The sequence below is a fragment of the Bombina bombina genome, chromosome 4, assembly GCF_027579735.1.
Source record: "Bombina bombina isolate aBomBom1 chromosome 4, aBomBom1.pri, whole genome shotgun sequence".
Lineage (NCBI taxonomy): Eukaryota > Metazoa > Chordata > Amphibia > Anura > Bombinatoridae > Bombina > Bombina bombina.
The window spans coordinates 1,003,362,573-1,003,389,928 of record NC_069502.1 but is presented as its reverse complement, the minus strand read 5'-3'; the positions used below and the strand labels follow the sequence as shown (position 1 = coordinate 1,003,389,928).

The following is a 27,356-nucleotide window of genomic DNA, read 5'->3' as shown; positions in this document are numbered from 1 at the left end:
TATCAGGATGTCGTCTAGATAAGGGGCCACTGCTATGCCCCGTGGTCTCAGGACCGCTAGAAGAGACCCCAGAACCTTTGTAAAAATTCTTGGGGCTGTAGCTAACCCGAAGGGAAGAGCCACAAACTGGTAATGCCTGTCTAGAAAGGCAAACCTTAGGAACCGATGATGATCTTTGTGAATCGGTATGTGAAGGTAAGCATCCTTCAAATCCACTGTGGTCATGTACTGACCCTCCTGGATCATAGGTAGGATTGTCCGAATAGTTTCCATTTTGAACGATGGAACTCTGAGGAATTTGTTTAAGATCTTTAGATCCAAAATTGGTCTGAAGGTTCCCTCTTTTTTGGGAACCACAAACAGATTTGAATAAAATCCCTATCCTTGTTCCATCTGTGGAACTGGATGGATCACTCCCATTATTAGGAGGTCTTGCACACAGCGTAAGAATGCCTCTTTCTTTATCTGGTTTACAGATAATCTCGAAAGGTGAAATCTCCCTTGTGGGGGGGAAGCTTTGAAGTCCAGAAGATATCCCTGAGATATGATCTCCAACGTACAGGGATCCTATACATCTCTTGCCCACGCCTGGGCGAAGAGAGAAAGTCTGCCCCCTACTAGATCCGTTGCCGGATAGGGGGCCGTTCCTTCATGCTGTCTTAGTTCCCTCTTGTTTTGCAGCAGAGGAAGTTGATGCTGCACCTGCCTTGAAGTTTCGAAAGCCACGAAAATTAGACTGTTTGGCCCTTGATTTGGCCCTGTCCTGAGGAAGGGTATGACCCTTACCTCCAGTAATGTCAGCAATAATTTCCTTCAAACCAGGCCCGAATAGGGTATGCCCCTTGAAGGGAATGTTAAGTAATTTAGACTTTGAAGTCACGTCAGCTGACCAAGATTTAAGCCATAGCGCCCTACGCGCCTGGATGGCGAATCCAGAATTCCTAGCCGTTAGTTTAGTCAAATGAACAATGGCATCAGAAACAAAAGAATTAGCTAGCTTAAGTGTTCTAAGCTTGTCAAGTATTTCAGTCAATGGAGTAGCTGTCTGAAAGGCCTCTTCCAGAGACTCAAACCAGAACGCTGCAGCAGCAGTGACAGGAGCAATGCATGCAAGGGGCTGCAGGATAAAACCTTGTTGAATAAACATTTTCTTAAGGTAACCTAATTTTTTATCCATTGGATCTGAAAAAGCACAACTGTCCTCGACAGGGATAGTGGTACGCTTTGCTAAAGTAGAAACTGCTCTCTCCACCTTAGGGACCGTCTGCCATAAGTCCTGTGTGGTGGCGTCTATTGGAAACATTTTTCTAAAAATAGGAGGGGGGAAAATGGCACACCGGGTCTGTCCCACTCCTTAGTAATAATTTCTGTAAACCTTTTAGGTATTGGAAAAACGTCAGTACACACCAGCACCGCGTAGTATTTATCCAGTCTACACAATTTCTCTGGCACTGCAATTGTGTCACAGTCATTCAGAGCAGCTAAAACCTCTCCAAGCAACACCCGGAGGTTCTCAAGCTTAACTTTAAAAGTAGACATATCTGAATCAGGTTTCCCCGAGTCAGAGACGTCACCCACAGACTGAAGCTCTTCCTCAGCTTCTGCATATTGTGACGCAGTATCAGACATGGGCCTTAAAACATCTGTGCGCTCTGTATTACGTCTAACCCCAGAGCTATCTCGCTTTCCTCTGAATTCAGGCAGTCTGGCTAATACCGCTGACAGGGTATTATCCATGATTGCCGCCATGTCCTGCAAAGTAATCGCTATGGGCGTCTTTGATGTACTTGGCGCCATTTTAGCGTGAGTCCCTTGAGCGGGAGTCAAAGGGTCCGACACGTGGGGAGAGTTAGTCGGCATAACTTCCCCCTCGTCAGAATCCTCTGGTGATAATTCTTTTAAAGATAACAGCTGATCTTTATTGTTTAAAGTGAAATCAATACATTTAGTACACATTCTCCTATGGGGTTCCACCATGGCTTTTAAACATAATGAACAAGGAGTTTCCTCTATGTCGGACATGTTTATACAGACTAGCAATGAGACTACCAAGCTTGGAAAACACTTTAAATCAAGTTAACAAGCAATATAAAAAAACGTTACTGTGCCTTTAAGAGAAACAAATTTTGCCAAAATTTGAAATAACAGTGAAAAAAGGCAGTTAAACTAACAAAATTTTTACAGTGTATGTAACAAGTTAGCAGAGCATTGCACCCACTTGCAAATGGATAATTAACCCCTTAATACAAAAAAACAGATTAACAAAACGAAAAACATGTTTTTTGAACAGTCATAACAACTGCCACAGCTCCTACTTTTGAAGCCTTTTGAGCCCTTCAGAGATGTCCTATAGCATGCAGGGGACTGCTGAGGGAAGCTGAATGTCACAGTTTGTAATTTTAACTGCACCAACTGTAACTTTTATACTATAACAGTGGAAAGCCTCAGGAAACTGTTTCTAGGCAAAAATAAAGCCAGCCATGTGGAAAAAAAACTAGGCCCCAATAAGTTTTATCACCAAAGCATATATAAAAGCGATTAAACATGCCAGCAAACGTTTTATATTGCACATTAATCAGAGTATATACCTCTGATAGCAAGCCTGATACTAGTCGCTATTAAATCACTGTATTTAGGCTTTAACTTACATTAATCCGGTATCAGCAGCATTTTCTAACAAATTCCATCCCTAGAAAAACTTAACTGCACATACCTTATTGCAGGATACCCTGCACGCCATTCTCCCTCTGAAGTTACCTCACTCCTCAGACTTATGTGAGAACGGCAGTGGATCTTAGTTACTTCTGCTAAGATCATAGAAAAAACGCAGGCAGATTCTTCTTCTAAATGCTGCCTGAGATAAAACAGTACACTCCGGTACCATTTAAAAACAATAAACTTTTGATTGAAGAAAAAACTAACTATATTTTACCACTTTCCTCTAACTACCACCTCCAGCTATGTTGAGAGCTTGCAAGAGAATGACTGGGTATGGCAGTTAGGGGAGGAGCTATATAGCAGCTCTGCTGTGGGTGATCCTCTTGCAACTTCCTGTTGGGAAGGAGAATATCCCACAAGTAATGGATGATCTGTGGACTGGATACACCTAACAAGAGAAATTGGGTTTCATGTCCTATTAAATAAGTAGGAGTTTTGAAGATATAAGTGCGAAGATATAAGTGTCAGTTCACCAACCATGCAACAAAGCACTGCTGCTCCCGAGCAGAAAAGGGCCAGCAAACCAATCAGGAGCCGCAGCTGCATTTAAACAACAATTCCCAGCCAAGTTCTGGTCAGGAGCTGTAATGTTTAACAAGAGATTTCCTGAATGTTTGCAGGGATTAAACACATATTACACATTTAGAGCAAGCAGTGTTTGATTTAGCGTATCCCTTTAAACAGATATGAACCCCAAAAATGTTCTTTTGTGAGTCAGACAGCATACAAATTTTAAAAAAAGTTTCCGCTTTACTTCTATTATCAAATTTGATTTGTTCCCATGGTATTCTGTGTTGAAGTGACACTTAGGTAGGCATCTGAAGAACTACATGGTAGGAAATAGTGCAAATGTATAACATTGTTTCAAAACTGCTGCCATTTAGTGCTCCAGAAATGGGCCGGCTCCTAAGCATGTGACCCTGATTTTCAACAAAAGATACCAAGAGAACAAAGAAATTTTGATAATAAAAGTAAAGTAGAAAATTGTTAAAAACTGCATGCTTATTATTATTATTATTATCAGTTATTTGTAGAGCACCAACAGATTCTGCAGCACTGTAAACATAGGTGGTATACAAGGAAACATTTATAGGGATCAAATGGGTAGAGGGCCCTGCCTAGAGTTGCACTGTTGTGGTCAGCTCTTATGAAGGTGATCTGCAAACAGCTGGGCATCTTAGGCTTACATGCTAAGGGGGTTCAAAGGGATAGCGGATAGTGGAACTGGTATAAATAAAGGTTAGTCTAGTGAAAGGTTAGTATAGGTTGTATGCATTCCTAAACAGTAGTCTTTAGGGAGCACTTTAAGCTAGGGGAGAGTCTTGTGGAGCGAGGCAGAGAGTTCTACAAGATGGGAGCCAGTCTGGAGAAGTCCTGTAAACAGGAATGTGAGGAGAGGAGGAGAGGAGGAGGTCATGAGAAGAGCGAAGGGGATGGGAGGGAGAGTATCTGGAGACAAGATCTGAGATATAGGCGGGAGCAGTGCAGTTGAATCACAAAATTAAAATTTCGGTTTTCATATCCCTGTAAGATAAAAACAGAAAACAAGAAGCCATATATATATATATATTTTAAATTATTTTAATCTGTGTAAGCTAAAAGAAAATTTACACGCTTACATTTCAAAAGATCTTGGGCATGCACGTGGACCTAGTTGTTACAGATCAATTATATTCTTCCATAGGAATTTCCCCAACCATTTACATCCCAAAGTCTTTGATGTATGTACAGCCTAAACCATAGCAACCTATGATTATATCTCTTTACACTGTGCAAATCAGAAGGAGAGTGGTAAAATAAAACACAAACAAAAACAACCTAAATAACAATAGTAATTATTTCCTAATAAAGACATTCATATCATTTGGTCCTTCTTAACTCAAAATCAAGCTGATTAAAACCAAATCTGTTTATAAGCCCCTAATCAACTGTTCTTCAAAGTAATTTAATTTGCAACACATAGAAACAAACAAATGGGACAAATGGGACAGGACTGAGACTGGGGTCTGAATCATAAAATACAGCAAAACGCTGAAGAATTAGCTGAAGAACTTTTAACCCATTACCGTCCATGAAGCCTACAACACAATGTGCAAAAGTTTCAAAGTCCTGCAAACAGTAAAGGGTTAAAAAAAAGAAAGAAAAAGATTGAGGCTTTCAGCACCAAATCAGTCCAGTTAACACACAACAAAACAACACTGAACATTTAAATGTAACAGTACGTTAAATTCAATACAAGTGGGAAAAACAGGACATTCAATCTGATGACATAGCCCACAGGCAGTGAAGGTTTTGCATGTTCACATTTTCTTTTTTTGATTTTCTGTAAGAAAGAATCCACCAGTGTATGTACCCTAGAATCAAAAAAAAAAAATCACCTTTGCCATTATATACAAATTGTAATTCATTTTTTAATCATATAAATGGAGTATTCAGTGTTGAAATATACATCAGTATGTATACTCTTCTAGTGCTTCTTGCCAGGTTTGAAATCCTCTTGCAAGGCAATTAAAAGTTTCTGTAGAAAAGGTCCAATTGATTAAGATTTTCATTTGATTTTTATCAGCCAGCCTTTTCTTGAGAACTTGTTGAAGGTGTTAATGTGGCTGGAAACATCAAAACCTTAGCGTGCATGAAAGACAGATCTGGGAGGCTTGCAATGACTTTAGCAGCTTCATCACTAAGATTCTCATCCCTTCTGGGTTTCCTGTGAAGAATTAAAAATAAAAGAACAACTAATTATAATGAGTAATGGAAAAGACAAAGAAACAGAAGGAAATGGGTTTTAAATGGATACGAAATTCTAAGCTAAATCAGAGGCTAATTTCATTAACAAGCAATTGAAAACAAAGCAATGTTAAACTGGATCACTCCCATGTGAGTGATTTTAAAGTATTTATAACAAATCTTCTTGGATTTTGGGTTATATTGCTTGTTACACTGTTCTGTATTACACCCTTAAAGGGATATGAAACCCACAACTTATTTTCATGATTCAGATACTTTCTAATTTACTTTTATCATCATTTTTCCTTATTCTCTTGGTATCTTTTGTTGAAAAGCAGGGACATATTCTTAGGAGCTGGCCCATTTCTGGAGAACTATATGGCAGCAGTTTTGTAAGAATGTTATCCATTTGCAAGAGCAGTAGATGGCAGCGCTAATTTTTGACATGTAGTACTCCAGATGCCTACTTAAAGTGAAAGTACATTTTGCAGTTCTCTAACAACGTTATGGATTCTACTACTTGCATCTAGTCGCTAAGTTTATTTTTTATCAATATGTTCCTAAACTTCGATACTAAACATTGAATCACTGGATTCTTTGTTTAGTATCATAGCGGAGATCGTATTATCGGTTTGCACGCATTGTATTCCCCTACGACCTTAACGAGCAATCTACATTCACAGTAAGCAAAGGATTTCCTTTTGAAGTTGATATGCGCATGCGGCTATTGTAAAAGCGCAGAGATGAAATTCATTGATAGCCGCATGCGCATAGCAAAATGTGGGCGTAAAAATGACAGTGTTAGAAGCCCATGGGGGACCAATGAGAGTAATACATTGCGTATTCGTCACAAGGAAAAGAAACAAAATTATAATGTGGGCGGAGGATCGGAGAACAAGACGGGCGGCTTTCAGGTAAATAAACTGGTCTATTATTTAGTTTAAAAAAAAATTGCTGAATGAAAGTGATATTAATTACAAACAATTTATTTAAACATATATAGCGGTCATCGCAAGTTTACTCTCACTTTAAGTATCTCTTCAACAGAAAATATCAAGCAAATTGTGGTAAATTGGAAACTTGTTTTTAAAATGGTATGCTCTGTCTGAATCACAAAATTAAATTTTTGGGTTTTATATCCCTTTAAGCATTATGGGATTTGTAGTTTGTGAAGGCCTTGGAATCATAATTTGCCTGAAGTGGAATAAGCGGATTTCAGAAGCAGCAGCTTTTCTTGTGAAATAATTGCAGTTTCCAGCTATTGTCTTCTGCCTGACAAATGTCATGTTCTGAGTAGTCAATACGGAGATTATCACAACATACAGGTCTCTTTTTTTTTTTTTGCAATTACACAGATAGTATCAAGCATGGTTTCTTTCAACATCATAGCAATGATTTAAAGGGACATTGTACACTAGATTTTTCTTTGCATAAATATTTTGTAGCCCATATATATAGCCCATCTGGTAGTGTTTTTGTAACAATGTATAGCTTTGATTTTCAGACTAACCAAGTCTCACAGTGTAAGATGTATACACGCGTTTACAGATGCCTGCTAGCTCCCGTTTGTGTTATCTGTAAAAAGCTCAGTAAAAATATCACATGAATAAACTCCAAGTAAAAAAGGAAGAGATTTTACTTCAAAATTCCTCAGTAGCCACATCCCACTGTAAAGGGAATCAAAACATCAAATCAGGATACTAGTCCCAAGATTAGCAAGGGGGCGTGCATCTGGTACATGCATCACAGACACTTTTTCTCTCCTCAGTTTTAGGAAGTACACTATGAAATCCTCACAAGATTTCAGTAAAATCGCATGAGATTACAGCAAAAGCAAAGTGTGAAATCAGTACAGATGATATTGATTGGCTACTTTCCCCCCCCCCCCACCATGCAGGTGGCAGTAAAAAAAAAAAAAGAGTACAGTTACGATAAACTTTGTGAATCCTTTTGAATTAACTGGATTTCTGGATTGCTTGAACGTAGTCTGATCTTCCCCTAAGTACAATTATAGTTGAGCTTTACAATTTTGTATTGAAAACATTGAGTAATTGACAGAACTTACCTGATAAATTAATTTATTTCATATTGGCAAGAGTCCATGAGCTAGTGATGTATGGGATATATAATCCTACCAGGAGGGGCAAAGTTTCCCAAACCTCAAAATGCCTATAAATACACCCCTCACCACACCCACAATTCAGTTTAACGAATAGCCAAGTAGTGGGGTGATAAAGAAAGGAGTAAAAAGCATAAACAAAGGAATTTGTAAATAATTGTGCTTTATACAAAAAATCATAACCACCATAAAAAGGGTGGGCCTCATGGACTCTTGCCAATATGAAAGAAATGAATTTATCAGGTAAGTTCTTACATACATTATGTTTTCTTTCATGTAATTGGCAAGAGTCCATGAGCAAGTGACATATGGGATATCAATACCCAAGATGTGGAACTCCACGCAAGAGTCACTAGAGAGGGAGGGATAAAATAAAAAAAAAGCCATTTTCCGCTGAAAAAATAATCCACAACCCAAATTCTAAGTTTATTCTTTTAATGACAAGAAAAACTTAAAACATCAGCAGAAGAATCAAACTGAAACAGCTGCCCGAAGAACTTTTCTACCAAAAACTGCTTCTGAAGAAGCAAATACATCAAAATGGTAGAATTTAGTAAATGTAGTGCAAATCTGATCAACTGAAGCTTCATTCTTAAAAGCCCACGAAGTGGAGACTGATCTCACCCGACTCCAAATAAGCTGAATTAATCAAAAGCTTTAACCAAGAAGCCAAGGAAATAGCAGAAGCCTTCTGACCTTTCCTAGGACCCGAAATTATAACAAATAGACTAGAAGTCTTCCTGAAATCTTTAGTAGCTTCAACATAATATTTCAAAGCTCTTACCACATCCAAAGAATGTAAGGATCTTTCCAAAGAATTCTTAGGATTAGGACACAAGGAAGGGACAACAATTTCTCTACTAATGTTGTTAGAATTCAGAACCTTAGGTAAAAATTGAAATGAAGTCCGCAAAAAATCAGAAAAGCAGATTCACAAGAAAGAGCAGAAAGCTCATTAACTCTTCTAGCAGAAGAGATAGCCAAAAGGAGCAACACATTCCAAGAAAGTAGTTTAATGTCCAAAGAATAAATAGGCTCAAATGGAGGAGCCTTTAACGCCTTCAAAACCAAATTAAGACTCAAAGGAGGAGAAACTGATTTAATGACAGGTTTAATACGAACTAAAGCCTGTACAAAACAGTGAATATCAGGAAGTTTAGCAATCTTTCTGTGAAATAAAACAGAAAGAGCAGAGATTTGTCCCTTCAAGGAACTTGCTGACAAACCTTTATCCAAACCATCCTGAAGAAACTGTAAAATTCTAGGAATTCTAAAAGAATGCCAAGAGAATTTATGAGAAGAACACCATGAAATGTAAGTCTTCCAAACTTGATAATAAATCTTTCTAGAGACATATTTACAAGCTTGTAACATAGTATTAATCACTGAGTCACAGAAACCCCTATGACTTAGCACTAAGCGTTCAATTTCCATACCTTCAAATTTAATGATTTGAGATCCTGATGGAAAAATGGACCTTGAGACAGTAGGTCCGGCCTTAACGGAAGTGGCCAAGGTTGGCAACTGGACATCCAAACAAGATCCGCATACCAAAACCTGTGTGGCCATGCTGGAGCCACAAGCAACACAAACGATTGTTCCATGATGATTTTGGAGATCACTCTTGGAAGAAGAACTAGAGGCGGAAAGATGTAAGCAGGTTGATAACACCATGGAAGTGTCAACGCATCCACTGCTACCGCCTGAACATCCCTGGACCTGGACAGGTATCTGGGAAGTTTCTTGTCTAGATGAGAGGCCATCAGATCTATCTCTGGAAGCCCCCACATCTGAACAATCTGAGAAAACACATCTGGATGGAGAGACCACTCCCCCGGATGTAAAGTCTGATGGCTGAGATAATCCGCCTCCCAATTGTCTACACCTGGGATATGCACCGCAGAGATTAGACAGGAGCTGGATTATGCCCAAGCAAATATCCAAGATACTTCTTTCATGACTTGGGGACTGTGAGTCCCACCCTGATGATTGACATATGCCACAGTTGTGATATTGTCTGTCTGAAAGCAAATGAACGGTTCTCTCTTCAACAGAGGCCAAAACTGAAGAGCTCTGAGAATTGCACGGAGTTCTAAAATCTTGTTTGGGTAATCTCACCTCTTGAGATTTCCAAACCCCTTGTGCTGTCAGAGATCCCCAAACAGCTCCCCAACCTGAAAGACTTGCATCTGTAGTTATCACAGTCCAGGTTGGGATTTAAGGATATTAATTGTGATATCTTTGTATAATCCCTGCACCATTGATTCAGCATACAAAGCTGGAGAGGTCTCATGTGAAAACGAGCAAAAGGAATTGTGTCCGATGCTGCAGTCATGAGGCCTAAAACTTCCATGCACATAGCCACTAAAGGGAATGACTGAGACTGAAGGTGCCGACAGGCTGCAACCAATTTCAAACGTCTCTTGTCTGTTAGAGACAGAGTCATGGACACTGAATCTATCTGGAAACCTAAAAAGGTGACCCTTGTCTGAGGAATTAAGAAACCTTTTGGTAAATTGATCCTCCAACCATGTTTTTGAAGAAACAACGCTAGTTGATTCGTGTGAGATTCTGCAGAACGTAAAGACTGAGCTAGTACCAAGATATCGTCCAAATAAGGAAACACCGCAATACCCTGTTCTCCGATTACAGAGAGTAGGGCACCTTCAACCTTTGAAAAGATTCTTGGAGCTGTTGCTAGGCCAAATGGAAGAGCAACAAATTGGTAATGCTTCTCTAGAAAAGAGAATCTCAGGAACTGATAATGTTCTGGATGAATCGGAATATGAAGGTATGCATCCTGCAAGTTTATTGTAGACATATAATGTCCTCGCTGAGCAAAAGGCAGAATAGTCCTTTTAGTCATCATCTTGAAAGTTGGTACTCTTACATAACGATTCAAAATTTTCAGATCCAGAACTGGTCTAAATGAATTTTCCTTCTTTGGGACAATGAATAGTTTTGAATAAAACCCCAGACCTTGTTCCTGAAAAGGAACCGGCATGATTACCCCTGAAAACTCCAGGTCTGAAACACACTTCAGGAAAGCCTGAGCTTTTACTGGATTTGCTGGGATACGTGAGAGAAAAAAAATCTTCACACAAGAGGTCTTACTCTGAATCCTATTCGATACCCTTGAGAGACAATGCTCTGAATCCATTGATTTTGGACAGAATTTATCCAAATATCTTTGAAAAACCTTAATCTGCCCCTACCAGCTGAGCTGGAATGAGGGCCGCACCTTTATGCGGACTTAGGGGTTGACTTTGGTTTCTTAAAAGGCATGGATTTATTCCAATTTGAGGAAGGCTTCCAATTGGAAACAGATTCCTTGGGGGAAGGATTACATTTTTGCTCCTTATTTTGACGAAAGGAACGAAAACGGTTAGAAGCCTTAGATTTACCCTTAGGTAGAAAAAAACCCTTTACCCCAGTAACAGTTGAAATAATAGAATCCAACTGAGAACCAAATAAATTATTACCTTGGAAAGAAAGAGATAGTAATCTAGATTTAGATGTCATATCAGCATTCCAAGAGTAAAGCCACAAAGCTCTTCTAGCTAAAATAGCTAAAGACATGGATCTAACATCAATTTTGATAATATCAAAAATGGCATCACAAATAAAATGATTAGCATGTTGCAGTAAGCGAATAATGCTAGATATGTCAGAATCCAATTCTTGTTGTGCTAAATTTTCCATCCAAAAAGTTGATGCAGCCGCAACATCAGCCAAAGAAATTGCAGGTCTGAGAAGATGACATGAATATAAATAGGCTATCCTTAGATAAGATTCAAGCTTTCTATCTAAAGGATCCTTAAAGGAATTACTATCTTCCATAGGAATAGAGGTACGTTTAGCAAGAGTAGAAATAGCCCCATCAACTTTGGGGACTTTTTCCCAAAACTCTATAGAAATTGCTGGTAAAGGATACAATTTATTAAACCTTGAAGAAGGAATAAGAGACGTACCTAGCTTATTCCATTCCTTAGAAATCATATCAGAAATAGCATCAGGAATAGGAAAAACCTCTGGAGTAACCACAGGAGGTTTAGAAACAGCATTTTAACATTTACTAGACTTAACGTCAAGTGGACTGGTTTCCTCAATATCCAAAGTAATTAACACTTCTTTTAGTAAAGAACGAATATACTCCATTTTAAATAAATAAGTAGATTTGTCAGTGTCAATATCTGAGGAAGGATCTTCTGTATCAGATAGATCCTCATCAGGAGGAGGATAAATCATTATGTTTTCGGTCATTTGAAATTTCATCAACCGAGTGAGAAGTTTTAAAAGACCTTTTACGTTTATTAGAAGGTGAAAATGCAGACAAAGCCTTCTGAATAGAATCAGTAACAAATTCTTTAAAATTCATAGGTATATTATGTACATTAGAAGTGGAAGGAACTGCAATGTACTATTACTGATGGACACATTATCTGCATGTAAAAGTTTATCATGACAACTATTACAAATGACATTCGGAGATATAATTTCCACAATTTTACAACAAATGCACTTAGCTTTGGTAGAACCGATGTCAGGAAGCAAAATTCCAACAGATACTTCAGAGGCAGGATCAGATTGAGACATCTTGCAAAATGTAAAAGAAAAAACAACATATAAAGCAAAATTATCAATTTACTTATATGACAGTTTCAGGAATGGGAAAAAATAGAAATAGCAAAGCCCTCTGACATAGAAAAAGGCAAGAGGCAAACAGCAACGGGGTATTAAATTAATGCAAAAATTTGGCACCAAGTATGACGCACAACGTAACAAATTTTTTTTGGTGCCAACAATATCCGGAAATGACACACTTGCGTCACTAACGACGCACCCGTGTGTAAGGCTTTGGCGTCAACTACGACGCTGGAAATGACGAACTTGCGGCAACGGACGTACTTTTCTCACCAAAAAAATTCTCGCGCCAAAAATTACGCAATAAAGTCTAGCACCGGCGGACCTAGTACTGCCTGCAATTCTCAAGAAAAAATGTAGTCAATTTGAAAAAAAGACTTAACCCCAGGTAAGAAAAATATTTCTTAATATGTTTATTTTCCCTAAATATGAAACTGACAGTCTGCACAAGGAAATACATGAACCTGACTCATGGCAAATATAAGTACAATACATATATTTAGAACTTTATATAAATGCATAAAGTGCCCAACCATAGCTGGGGTGTCTTAAGTAATAAAAAAACATAATTTATGCTTACCTGATAAATTTATTTCTCTTGTAGTGTGTTCAGTCCACGGGTCATCCATTACTTATGGGATATATTCTCCTTCCCAACAGGAAGTTGCAAGAGGATCACCCAAGCAGAGCTGCTATATAGCTCCTCCCTTCACATGTCATATCCAGTCATTCGACCGAAACAAGACGAGAAAGGAGAAACTATAAGGTGCAGTGGTGACTGGAGTTATAATTTTAAAATTTAGAACCTGCCTGAAAAAGACAGGGCGGGCCGTGGACTGAACACACTACAAGAGAAATAAATTTATCAGGTAAGCATAAATTATGTTTTCTCTTGTTAAGTGTGTTCAGTCCACGGGTCATCCATTACTTATGGGATACCAATACCAAAGCTAAGTACACGGATGATGGGAGGGACAAGGCAGGAACATTAAACAGAAGGAACCACTGCCTGTAGAACCTTTCTCCCAAAACCAGCCTCCGAAGAAGCGAAAGTGTCAAATTTGTAAAATTTGGAAAAAGTATGAAGTGAAGACCAAGTTGCAGCCTTGCAAATCTGTTCAACAGAGGCCTCATTTTTAAAGGCCCAGGTGGAAGCCACAGCTCTAGTGGAATGAGCTGTAATTCTTTCAGGAGGCTGCTGTCCAGCAGTCTCATAGGCTAAACGTATTATGCTACGAAGCCAAAAAGAGAGAGAGGTAGCCGAAGCCTTTTGACCTCTCCTCTGTCCAGAGTAAACGACAAACAGAGAAGAAGTTTGTCTAAAATCCTTAGTTGCCTGTAAGTAGAACTTCAGAGCACGGACCACGTCTAGATTATGCAAAAGACGTTCCTTCTATGAAGAAGGATTAGGACATAATGATGGAACAACAATCTCTTGATTGATATTCCTGTTAGAAACAACCTTAGGTAAAAACCCAGGTTTAGTACGCAGAACTACCTTGTCTGAATGAAAGATCAGATAAGGAGAATCACAATGTAAGGCAGATAACTCAGAGACTCTTCGAGCCGAGGAAATAGCCATCAAAAACAAAACTTTCCAAGATAACAGCTTAATATCAATGGAATGAAGGGGTTCAAACGGAACACCCTGAAGAACTGTAAGAACCAAGTTTAAGCCACGGAGGAGCAACAGCTTTAAACACAGGCTTAATTCTAGCCAAAGCCTGACAAAAGGCCTGGACGTCTGGATGCTCTGCCAGACGTTTGTGTAAAAGAATAGACAGAGCTGAAATCTGTCCCTTTAGCGAACTAGCGGATAAACCCCTTTCTAAACCCTCTTGTAGAAAAGCTACTATCCTAGGAATCCTAACCTTACTCCATGAGTAACTCTTGGATTCGCACCAATATAAATATTTACGCCATATCTTATGGTAAATTTTTCTTGTCACAGGTTTCCGAGCCTGTATTAATGTATCAATAACCGAATCCGAAAACCCACGCTTTGATAGAATCAAGCGTTCAATTTCCAGGCAGTCAGCCTCAGAGAAATTAGGTTTGGATGGTTGAAAGGACCCTGAATTAGAAGGTCCTGCCTCAGAGGAAGAGACCATGGTGGACAGGACGACATGTCCACTAGGTCTGTATACCAGGTCCTGCGTGGCCACGCAGGCGCTATCAGAAATACCGATGCCCTCTCCTGTTTGATCCTGGCAATCAGCCGAGGTAGCAACGGAAATGGTGGAAACACATAAGCTATGTTGAAAACCCAAGGGGCTGCTAATGCATCTACCAGCACCGCTCCCGGGTCCCTGGACCTGGATCCGTAACAAGGAAGCTTCGCGTTCTGGCGAGATGCCATGAGATCCAGATCCGGTTTGCCCCAACGACGAATCAGTTGAGCAAATACCTCCGGGTGAAGTTCCCACTCTCCCGGATGAAAAGTCTGGCGACTTAGTAAATCCGCCTCCCAGTTCTCTACGCCTGGGATGTGAATCGCTGACAGGTGGCAAGAGTGAGACTCTGCCCAGCGAATTATCTTAGAGACTTCCAACATCGCTAGGGAACTCCTGGTTCCCCCTTGATGATTGATGTAAGCCACAGTCGTGATATTGTCCGACTGAAATCTGATGAACCTCAGCTTTGCTAACTGAGGCCAAGCTAGAAGAGCATTGAATATTGCTCTTAATTCTAGAATGTTTATTGGGAGGAGTTTCTCCTCCTGAGTCCACGATCCCTGAGCCTTCAGGGAATTCCAGACTGCTCCCCAGCCTAGAAGGCTGGCATCCGTTGTTACAATCGTCCAATCTGGCCTGCGAAAGGTCATTCCTTTGGACAGATGAACCGGTGACAACCACCAGAGAAGCGAATCTCTGGTCTCATGGTCCAGATTTAGCAAAGGGGACAGATCTGAGTAATCCCCGTTCCATTGACTGAGCATGCATAGTTGCAGCGGTCTGAGATGCAGGCGCGCAAATGGCACTATGTCCATTGCCGCGACCATTAAGCCGATTACCTCCATGCACTGAGCTACTGATGGGCTTGGAACGGAATGAAGGACACGGCAAGCATTGAGAATCTTTGATAACCTGGACTCCGTCAGGTAAATCTTCATCTCTACAGAATCTATAAGAGTCCCTAGAAAAGGAACCCTTGTGAGTGGTAACAGAGAACTCTTTTCCACGTTCACTTTCCACCCATGCGACCTCAAAAATGCTAGAACTATCTCTGTATGAGACTTTGCATTCTGAAAACTTGACGCTTGTATCAGAATGTCGTCTAGGTACGGAGCCACCGCTATGCCTCGTGGTCTTAGTACCGCCAGAAGTGAGCCCAGAACCTTCGTAAAAATTCTCGGGGCCGTGGCTAACCCGAAGGGAAGAGCCACAAACTGGTAATGCCTGTCTAGAAAGGCAAACCTCAGGTACCGATAATGATCTTTGTGAATCGGTATATGAAGGTAAGCATCCTTTAAGTCCACCGTGGTCATATATTGACCCTCTTGGATCATGGGTAGGATGGTTCAAATGGTTTCCATCTTGAACGATGGTACCCTTAGGAATTTGTTTAAGATCTTTAAGTCCAAGATTGGTCTGAAGGTTCCCTCTTTTTTGGGAACCACAAATAGATTTGAGTAAAATCCTTGTCCCTGTTCCGATCGCGGAACTGAGTGGATCACCCCCATGATTAAGTGGTCTTGTACACATTGTAGAAATGCCTCTCTCTTTACTAGGTTTGTCGATAACCTCGAAAGATGGAACCTCCCTTGTGGAGGAGAGGTTTTGAAATCCAGAAGGTATCCCTGAGATATAATCCTTAACGTCCAGGGATCCTGCACATCTCTTGCCCAAGCCTGGGCAAAGAGAGAAAGTCTGCCCCCCACTAAATCCGTCTCCGGATAGGGGGCCCTGACTTCACGCTGTCGTAGGGGCGGGAGTAGGCTTTCTGGCCTGCTTGCCCTTGTTCCATGACTGGTTGCCTTTCCAACTCTGTCTGTAACGAGCAGTAGTTCCTTCCTGTTTTGGAGCAGAGGAAGCCGATGCTGCTCCTGCCTTGAAGTTATGAAAGGCACGAAAATTAGACTGTTTGGCCTTTGGTTTGGCCCTGTCCTGAGGAAGGGCGTGGCCCTTACCTCCCGTAATGTCAGCAATAATTTCCTTCAAGCCGGGCCCGAATAAGGTCTGCCCTTTGAAAGGAATGTTAAGTAGTTTAGACTTGGAAGTTACATCCGCTGACCAGGATTTAAGACAGAGCGCTCTGCGCGCCTGTATGCCGAATCCGGATTTTTTAGCCGTAAGTTTGGTTAGATGTACTACGGCATCTGAAACAAACGCATTAGCTTGCTTAAGGGTTCTAACTTTTCTCAAGGCCTCATCCAACGGCTCTGTGCGAATCGCCTCTTCCAGAGACTCAAACCAGAATGCCGCTGCAGCCGTGACAGGCGCAATGCATGCAAGAGGCTGCAATATAAAACCCTGTTGAACAAACATTTTCTTAAGATAACCCTCTAATTTTTTATCCATTGGATCTGAGAAAGCACAGCTATCCTCCACCGGGATAGTGGTACGCTTGGCTAACGTAGAAACTGCTCCCTCCACCTTAGGGACCGTCTGCCATAAGTCTCGTGTGGTGGCGTCTATAGGGAACATTTTTCTAAATATCGGGGGAGGGGAAAAAGGCACACCGGGTCTATCCCACTCCTTACTTATAATTTCTGTAAGTCTTTTTGGTATAGGAAAAACGTCAGTACACACCGGTACCTCATAGTATCTATCCAACCTACACAATTTCTCTGGAATTGCCACCGTGTCGCAATCATTCAGAGCCGCTAATACCTCCCCTAGTAACACACGGAGGTTCTCAAGCTTAAATTTAAAATTTGAAATTTCTGAATCCGGTCTCCCCGGATCAGAACCGTCACCGACAGAATGAAGCTCACCGTCCTCATGTTCTGCAAATTGTGACGCAGTATCAAACATGGCTCTCGTGTCATCAGCGCGCTCTGTCCTTAACCCAGAGCTATCGCGTTTGCCCCTTAATTCGGGCATATTATATAATACTTCTTTCATAACATTAGCCATATCATGTAAAGTGATTTGTAAGGGCCTAGATGTACTAGGTGTCTCAATCCTACGCATCTCCCGAGCGGGAGACGCAGGTACTGACACGTGAGGAGAGTTAGGCGGCATAACTTCCCCCTCGTTGTCTGGTGATAGCTTCTTTATCGGTACAGATTGACTTTTATTCAAAGCAATATCAATACAATTGGTACACATCGTTCTATTGGGCTCCACATTGGCTTTTGAACATGATGAACAAACAGTTTCCTCTGAATCAGACATGTTTAAAACAGACTTAGCAATTAAACTAACAGGCTTGGAAACCACTTTCAATAAGTTTACAAGCAATATAAAAAACGCTGCAGCGCTTCCAAAATACAGATATAATTAAACAATTCTTAACAAGAAGTGTATTATTAGCAGAGGATTGCACCCATTAGCAAAAGGATGATTAACCCCTCAATACCCAAAACGGATAAAACAGATATCAATTAAGATTTAACGCTTTTAATCACAGTCAGCACACTGTCACAGATCTGCTGTGACTGATTACCTCCCTCACAAATGAAATTTGCAGACCCCTGAGCTCTCTAGAGACGTCCTGGATCAAGGAGGAAGAAGCAGAAAGACTGTGCAATAATTTTAACTGCGCAACAAGGCGCTAAAACAAGGGCCCTCCCACTCCAATCACAACAGTGGGAGCCCTGATATAACGGTTTCCATGCAGAAAAACAGAATTTATGTTTACCTGATAAATTACTTTCTCCAACGGTGTGTCCGGTCCACGGCGTCATCCTTACTTGTGGGATATTCTCTTCCCCAACAGGAAATGGCAAAGAGCCCAGCAAAGCTGGTCACATGATCCCTCCTAGGCTCCGCCTACCCCAGTCATTCGACCGACGTTAAGGAGGAATATTTGCATAGGAGAAACCATATGTTACCGTGGTGACTGTAGTTAAAGAAAATAAATTATCAGACCTGATTAAAAAAACCAGGGCGGGCCGTGGACCGGACACACCGTTGGAGAAAGTAATTTATCAGGTAAACATAAATTCTGTTTTCTCCAACATAGGTGTGTCCGGTCCACGGCGTCATCCTTACTTGTGGGAACCAATACCAAAGCTTTAGGACACGGATGAAGGGAGGGAGCAAATCAGGTCACCTAAATGGAAGGCACCACGGCTTGCAAAACCTTTCTCCCAAAAATAGCCTCAGAAGAAGCAAAAGTATCAAATTTGTAAAATTTAGAAAAAGTGTGCAGTGAAGACCAAGTCGCTGCCTTACATATCTGATCAACAGAAGCCTCGTTCTTGAAGGCCCATGTGGAAGCCACAGCCCTAGTGGAGTGAGCTGTGATTCTTTCAGGAGGCTGCCGTCCGGCAGTCTCATAAGCCAATCGGATAATGCTTTTAATCCAGAAGGAGAGAGAGGTAGAAGTTGCTTTTTGACCTCTCCGTTTACCAGAATAAACAACAAACAAAGACAAAGTTTGTCTGAAAACCTTAGTAGCTGCTAAGTAAAATTTGAGAGCACGAACTACATCCAAGTTGTGCAACAAACGTTCCTTCTTTGAAACTGATTAGGACACAAAGAAGGCACAACTATCTCCTGGTTAATGTCTTTGTTAGAAACAACTTTTGGAAGAAAACCAGGTTTAGTACGCAAAACCACCTTATCTGCATGGAACACCAGATAAGGAGAAGAACACTGCAGAGCAGATAATTCTGAAACTCTTCTAGCAGAAGAAATTGCAACCAAAAACAAAACTTTCCAAGATAATAACTTAATATCAACGGAATGTAAGGGTTCAAACGGAACCCCCTGAAGAACTGAAAGAACTAGGTTGAGACTCCAAGGAGGAGTCAAAATTTTGTAAACAGGCTTGATTCTAACCAGAGCCTGAACAAAGGCTAGAACATCTGGCACAGCTGCCAGCTTTTTGTGAAGTAACACAGACAAGGCAGAAATCTGTCCCATCAAGGAACTTGCAGATAATCCTTTTTCCAATCCTTCTCGAAGGAAGGATAGACTCTTAGGAATCTTAACCTTGTCCCAAGGGAATCCTGCAGATTCACACCAACAGATATACCAAATTATGTGGTAATTTTCTGGTTACAGGCTTTCAGGCCTGAACAAGAGTATTAATAACAGAATCTGAGAACCCTCGCTTTGATAAGATCAAGCGTTCAATCTCCAAGCAGTCAGCTGGAGTGGGTCGAACGGACCTAGAACAAGAAGGTCTCGTCTCAAAGGTAGCTTCCATGGTGGAGCCGATGACATATTCACCAGATCTGCATACCAAGTCCTGCGTGGCCACGCAGGAGCTATCAAAATCACCGACGCCCTCTCCTGATTGATCCTGGCTACCAGCCTGGGGATGAGAGGAAACGGCGGGAACACATAAGCTAGTTTGAAGGTCCAAGGTGCTACTAGTGCATCCACTAGAGCCGCCTTGGGATCCCTGGATCTGTACCCGTAGTAAGGAACTCTGAAGTTCTGACGAGAGGCCATCAGATCCATGTCTGGAATGCCCCACGGTTGAGTGACTTGGGCAAAGATTTCCGGATGGAGTTCCCACTCCCCCGGATGCAATGTCTGACGACTCAGAAAATCCGCTTCCCAATTTTCCACTCCTGGGATGTGGATAGCAGACAGGTGGCAGGAGTGAGACTCCGCCCATAGAATGATTTTGGTCACTTCTTCCATCGCTAGGGAACTCCTTGTTCCCCCCTGATGGTTGATGTATGAACTTGGCCCTCGCTAGCTGAGGCCAAGCTTTGAGAGCATTGAATATCGCTCTCAGTTCCAGAATATTTATCGGTAGAAGAGATTCTACCCGAGACCAAAGACCCTGAGCTTTCAGGGATCCCCAGACCGCGCCCCAGCCCATCAGACTGGCGTCGGTCGTGACAATGACCCACTCTGGTCTGCGGAAGGTCATCCCTTGTGACAGGTTGTCCAGGGACAGCCACCAACGGAATGAGTCTCTGGTCCTCTGATTTACTTGTATCTTCGGAGACAAGTCTGAATAGTCCCCATTCCACTGACTGAGCAGGAACAGTTGTAATGGTCTTAGATGAATGCGCACAAAAGGAACTATGTCCATTGCCGCTACCATCAAACCTATCACTTCCATGCACTGCGCTATGGAAGGAAGAGGAACGGAATGAAGTATCCGACAAGAGTCTAGAAGTTTTGTTTTTCTGGCTTCTGTCAGAAAAATCCTCATTTCTAAGGAGTCTATTATAGTTCCCAAGAAGGGAACCCTCGTTGACGGAGATAGAGAACTCTTTTCCACGTTCACTTTCCATCCGTGAGATCTGAGAAAGGCCAGGACAATGTCCGTGTGAGCCTTTACTTGAGGAAGGGACGACGCTCGAATCAGAATGTCGTCCAAGTAAGGTACTACAGCAATGCCCCTTGGTCTTAGCACCGCCAGAAGGGACCCTAGTACCTATGAGAAAATCCTAGGAGCAGTGGCTAATCCGAAAGAAAACGCCACGAACTGGAAATGCTTGTCCAGGAATTCAAACCTTAGGAACCGATGATGTTCCTTGTGGATAGGAATATGTAGATACGCATCCTTGAAATCCACCTTGGTCATGAATTGACCTTCCTGGATGGAAGGAAGAAGTGTTCGAATGGTTTCCATCTTGAACGATGGAACCTTGAGAAACTTGTTCAAGATCTTGAGATCTAAGATTGGTCTGAACGTTCCCTCTTTTTTGGGAACTATGAACAGATTGGAGTAGAACCCCATCCCTTGTTCTCCTAATGGAACAGGATGAATCACTCCCATTTTTAGCAGGTCTTCTACCCAATGTAAGAATGCCTGTCTTCTTATGTGGTCTGAAGACAACTGAGACCTGTGGAACCTCCCCCTTGGAGGAAGCCCCTTGAACTCCAGAGAATAACCTTGGGAGACTATTTCTAGCGCCCAAGGGTCCAGAACATCTCTTGCCCCAGCCTGAGCGAAGAGAGAGAGTCTGCCCCCCACCAGATCCGGTCCCGGATCGGGGGCCCGCATTTCATGCTGTCTTGGTAGCAGTGGCAGGTTTCCTGGCCTGCTTTCCTTTGTTCCAGCCTTGCATAGGTCTCCAGGCTGGATTGGCTTGAGAAGTATTACCTTCCTGCTTAGAGGACGTAGCCCTTGGGGCTGATCCGTTTCTGCGAAAGGGACGAAACTTAGGTTTATTTTTGGTCTTGAAAAGACCTATCCTGAGGAAGGGCGTGGCCCTTGCCCCCAGTGATATCAGAGATAATCTCTTTCAAGTCAGGGCCAAAGAGTGTTTTCCCCTTGAAAGGAATGTCAAGCAATTTGTTCTTGGAAGACGCATCCGCTGCCCAAGATTTTAACCAAAGCGCTCTGCGCCACAATAGCAAACCCAGAATTTTTTCGCCGCTAACCTAGCCAATTGCAAGGTGGCGTCTAGGGTGAAAGAATTAGCCAATTTAAGAGCACGAATTCTGTCCATAATCTCCTCATAAGAAGAAGAATTACTAATAATCGCCTTTCCTAGCTCATCAAACTAGAAACACGCGGCTGCAGTGACAGGGACAATGCATGCAATTGGTTGTAGAAGGGAACCTTGCTGAACAAACATCTTTAGCAGACCTTCTAATTTTTTATCCATAGGATCTTGGAAAGCACAACTATCTTCTATGGGTATAGTGGCGCGCTTGTGTAGAGTAGAAACCGCCCCCTCGACCTTGGGGACTGTCTGCCATCAGTCCTTTCTGGTGTCGACTATAGGAAAACAATTTTATAAATATGGGGGGAGGTACTAAAGGTATACCGGGCCTGTCCCATTCTGTACTAACAATGTACGCCACCCGCTTGGATATAGGAAAAGCTTCGGGGGGCCCCGGGGCCTCTAAGAACTTTTCCATTTTACATAGTGGTTCTGGAATGACCAGATAATCACAATCATCCAAATTGGATAACACCTCCTTAAGCAGAGCGCGGAGATGTTCCAACTTAAATTTAAAAGTAATCACATCAGGTTCAGCTTGTTGAGAAATGTTTCCTGAATCTGAAATTTCTCCCTCAGACAAAACCTCCCTGGCCCCCTCAGACTGGTGTAGGGGCCCTTCAGAAACCATATCATCAGCGTTCTCATGCTCTACAGAATTTTCTAAAACAGAGCAGTCGCGCTTTCACTGATAAGTGGGCATATTGGCTAAAATGTTTTTGATAGAATTATCCATTACAGCCGTTAAATGTTGCATAGTAAGGAGTATTGGCGCACTAGATGTACTAGGGGCCTCCTGTATGGGCAAGACTGGTGTAGACGAAGGAGGGGATGATGCAGTACCATGCTTACTCCCCTCACTTGAGGAATCATCTTGGGCATCATTTTTACTAAATTTTTTTTATGACATAAAATACATATAGTTAAATGAGAAGGAACTTTGGTTTCCCCACAGTCAGAACACAATCTATCTGGTAGTTCAGACATGTTAAACAGGCATAAACTTGATAACAAAGCACAAAAAACGTTTTAAAATAAAACCATTACTGTCACTTTAAATTTTAAACTAAACACACTTTATTACTGCAATTGCGAAAAAGTATGAAGGAATTGTTCAAAATTCACCAAAATTTCACCACAGTGTCTTAAAGCCTTAAAAGTATTGCACACCAAATTTGGAAGCTTTAACCCTTAAAATAACGGAACCGGAGCCGTTTTTATATTTAACCCCTTTACAGTCCCTGGAATCTGCTTTGCTGAGACCCAACCAAGCCCAAAGGGGAATACGATACCAAATGATGCCTTCAGAAAGACCTTTCTATGTATCAGAGCTCCACACACATGCAGCTGCATGCCATGCTGTCCTCAAAAACAAGTGCGCCATACCGGCGCGAAAATGAGGCTCTGACTATGATTAGGGAAAGCCCCTAAAGAATAAGGTGTCAAAAACAGTGCCTGCCGATATAATCATATCAAAATACCCAGAATAAATGATTCCTCAAGGCTAAATATGTGTTAATAATGAATCGATTTAGCCCAGAAAAAGTCTACAGTCTTAATAAGCCCTTGTGAAGCCCTTATTTACTATCGTAATAAACATGGCTTACCGGATCCCATAGGGAAAATACCCAATGTTTACATGTTCTTTGCTTTTTTTGCAAGTTATAGGCCAATAAATACAAGTAGCACTTTGCTATTTCCAAACCACTTTTATCAAAATTAGCGCTAGTTACATTGGAACACTGATATCTGTCAGGAATCCCTGAATATCCCTTGACATGTATATATTTTTTTTTTTTAGAAGACCACCCAAAGTATTGATCTAGGCCCATTTTGGTATATTTCATGCCACCATTTCACCGCCAAATGCGATCAAATAAAAAAATCGTTCACTTTTTCACAAATTTTGTCACAAACTTTAGGTTTCTCACTGAAATTATTTACAAACAGCTTGTGCAAATATGGCACAAATGGTTTTAAATGCTTCTCTTGGATCCCCTTTGTTCAGAAATAGCAGACTTACATGGCTTTGGGGTTGCTTTTTGGTAATTAGAAGGCCGCTAAATGCCGCTGCGCACCACACGTGTATTATGCCAAGCAGTGAAGGGGTTAATTAGGGAGCTTGTAGGGACCATGTAGGGTTAATTTTAGCTTTATTGTAGTGTAGTAGACAACCCCAAGTATTGATCTAGGCCCATTGTGGTATATTTCATGCCACCATTTCACCGCCAAATGCGAGCAAATAAAAAAAAAAAAGTAACATTTTTCACAATTTTAGGTTTCTCACTGAAATTATTTTCAAACAGCTTGTGCAATTATGGCACAAACGGTTGTAAATGCTTCTCTGGGATTCCCTTTGGTCAGAAATAGCACACATATATGGCTTTGGCGTTGCTTTTTGGCAATTAGAAGGCCGCTAAATTCTGCTGCGCACCACACTTGTATTATGCCCAGCAGTAAAGGGATTAATTAGGTAGCTCGTAGGGAGCTTGCAGGGTTAATTTTAGCTTTAGTGTAGAGATCAGCCTCCCACCTGACACATCCCACCCCCTGATCCTCCCAAACAGCTCTCTTCCCTCCCCCACCCGACAATTGTCCGCGCCATCTTAAGTACTGGCAGAAAGTCTGGCAGTACTAAAATAAAAGGTGTTTTAGTTGTTTTTTTAAAAAAAAGAAAATATTTATTCAGCTGTGATGGACCACTGCCTTAGCCCCCAATCTCCCTGATCCCCCCAAACAGCTCTCTAACCCTTCCCCCGCTACCTATTTGCCGTCATCTTGGGTACTGGCAGCTGTCTGCCAGTACCCAGTTTGCCCCCAAAAACAAACAGCTAGATTACGAGTCTTGCGTTAGCCTTAAAAAGCAGCGTTGAGGGGTACCAACGCTGCTTTTAAACACCCGCTGGTATTACGAGTCAGGCAGGAGAGGGTCTACCGCTCACTTTATTTCCGCGATTTTAGCATACCGCAAATCCCCTTACCTCAATTGCATATCCTATCTTTTTAATAGGATTTTCCTAACGCCGGTATTACGATCGCCTGAAAAAGTGAGCGGTAGACCCTCTCCTGGCAAGACTCCTACCGCATTTAAAAGCCAGTAGTTAAGAGTTTTATGGGCTAACGCTGGAACAAAGCTTTTTAAAAAAGTGCTAAAAAGTACGCTAACACCCATAAACTACCTATTAACCCCTAAACCGAGGCCCCCCCCCCACATCAGAAACACTCAACTAAAATGTTTAACCCCTAATCTGCCGACCGGACATCGCCGCCACTTTAATACATTTATTAACCCCTAAACCGCCACACATTCCGCCTCGCAAACACTAGTTAAATTTTATTAACCCCTAATCTGCCATCCCTAAAATCGCCAACACCTACCTACATTTATTAACCCCTAATCTGCCGCCCCAACGTCGCCGCTACTATATTACATTTATTAACCCCTAACCCTAAGTCTAACACCCCCTAACTTAAATATAATTTAAATAAAACTAAATAAATTTACTACTATTAAATAAATTAATCATATTTAAAACTAAATACTTACCAATAAAATAAACCCTAAGCTAGCTACAATATAACTAAAAGTTACATTGTAGCTATCTTAGGATTTATTTTTATTTTACAGGCAACGTTGTATTTATTTTAACAAGGTACAATAGTTATTAAATAGTTAACTATTTAATAACTTCCTAGTTAAAATAAGTACAAATTTACCTGTAAAATAAATCCTAACCTAAATTACAATTACACCTAACACTACACTATCATTAAATTAATTACATAAATTACATACTATTAACTACAATTAAATCAAATAAACTAAAGTACAAAAAAAAACAAAACACTAAATTACAGAAAATAAAAAAGAATTACAATTTTTTAAAACTAATTACACCTAATATAATCCCCCTAATAAAATAAAAAAGCTCCCCAAAATAGTAAAATTCTCTACCCTATACTAAATTACAAATAGCCCTTAAAAGGACCTTTTGCAGGGCATTGCCCCAAAGTAATCAGCTCTTTTACCTGTAAAAAAAAATACAATACCCCCCCAACATTAAAACCCACCACCCACACACCCAACCCTACTCTAAAACCCACCCAATCCCCCCTTAAAAAAACCTAACACTACCCCCTTGAAGATCACCCTACCTTGAGCCGTCTTCACCCAGCCGGGCACAAGTGGACGTCCAGAGGGGCAGAAGTCTTCATCCGATCCGGCCAGAAGAGGGCCTCCAGAAGGGCAGAAGGCTTCATCCAGGCGGCATCTTCTATCTTCTTTCATCCGGAGTGGAGCGGGTCCATCTTGAAGACATCCGACGCGGTTCCAATCAGCCAATAGAATGCAAGCTCAATCCTATTGGCTCATTAGATCAGCCAATAGGATTGAACTTCAATCCTATTGGCTGATTGCATCAGCCAATAGGATTTTTCCTATCTTAATTCTGATTGGCTGATAGGATTCTATCAGCCAATCGGAATTGAAGGGAGGCCATCTTGGATGACATCACTTAAAGGAACCTTCATTCTTCAGTCGCCGTCGGATGGAAGAGGATGCTCCGCGTCGGATGTCTTCAAGATGGACCCGCTCCGCACCAGATGGAAGAAGATAGAAGATGCCGCCTGGATGAAGCCTTCTGCCTGTCTGTAGGTCCTCTTCTGGCCGGATTGGATGAAGACTTCTGCCCCTCTGGACGTCCACTTGTGCCCGGCTGGGCGAAGATGGCTCAAGGTAGGGTGATCTTCAAGGGGGTAGTGTTAGGTTTTTTTAAGGGGGGATTGGGTGGGTTTTAGAGTAGGGTTGGGTGTGTGGGTGGTGGGTTTTAATGTTGGGGGGTATTTTTTTTTTTTTTTTTTTACAGGTAAAAGAGCCGATTACTTTGGGGCAATGCCCCACAAAAGGCCCTTTTAAGGGCTATTTGTAATTTAGTATAGGGTAGGGAATTTTATTATTTTGGGGGGCTCTTTTATTTTATTACGGGGATTAGGTGTAATTAGTTTTAAAAAAAATTTAATTCTTTTTTTATTTTCTGTAATTTAGTGGGATTTTTTTTTGTACTTTAGTTTATTTAATTTAATTGTAGTTAAAGGGACACTGAACCCAAAATTTTTCTTTAACCCCTTAATGACCACAATGTACCCTGTATGTCACTGGTCGTTAAGGGTTTTTTCAGGACATAATAGCACAAGTCTAGCAAGAACACACTATTAATGCCCTCCCTCCAGAAGGCTTTGTGGAATAGAGCAGTCTCAACGCTGGTGGCAAGACCACGCTATAAAACAATCAAGTCCCCAAAAAAGGCCAGCGACATACAGGGTACGTCGCTGGTCCTTAAGGGGTTAATGATTCAGACAGAGCATGCAATTTTAAGCAACTTTCTAATTTACTCCTATTATCAATTTGTCTTTGTTCTCTTGCTATCTTTATTTGAAAAAGAAGGCATCTAAGCTAAGGAGCCAGCAAATTTTTGGTTCAGAACCATGGACAGCACTTGTTTATTGGTGCTGTTCAATCAGCAAGGACAACCCAGGTTATTCACCAAAAATGGGCCGGCATCTAAACTTAAATTCTTGATTTCCAAATAAACATACCAAGAGAATGAAGAAAATTTGATA

At 41.3% G+C, this 27,356-nt stretch overlaps 1 protein-coding gene across 2 annotated transcripts in view; it reads right to left on the bottom strand.

Annotated features, from left to right (window-relative positions):
* Positions 1-4,283: 4,283 nt before the first annotated feature.
* The window catches only part of AFTPH (aftiphilin), a 272,901-nt gene continuing 249,828 nt past the window's right edge, over positions 4,284-27,356 (bottom strand). For both annotated transcript variants that reach the window (XM_053712087.1, XM_053712088.1), the window contains one exon: positions 4,284-5,425. In XM_053712087.1, coding sequence (XP_053568062.1) covers positions 5,281-5,425 — 145 coding nt within the window. In that variant the 3' untranslated portion in view covers positions 4,284-5,280. The remainder of the gene's footprint in view (positions 5,426-27,356) is intronic.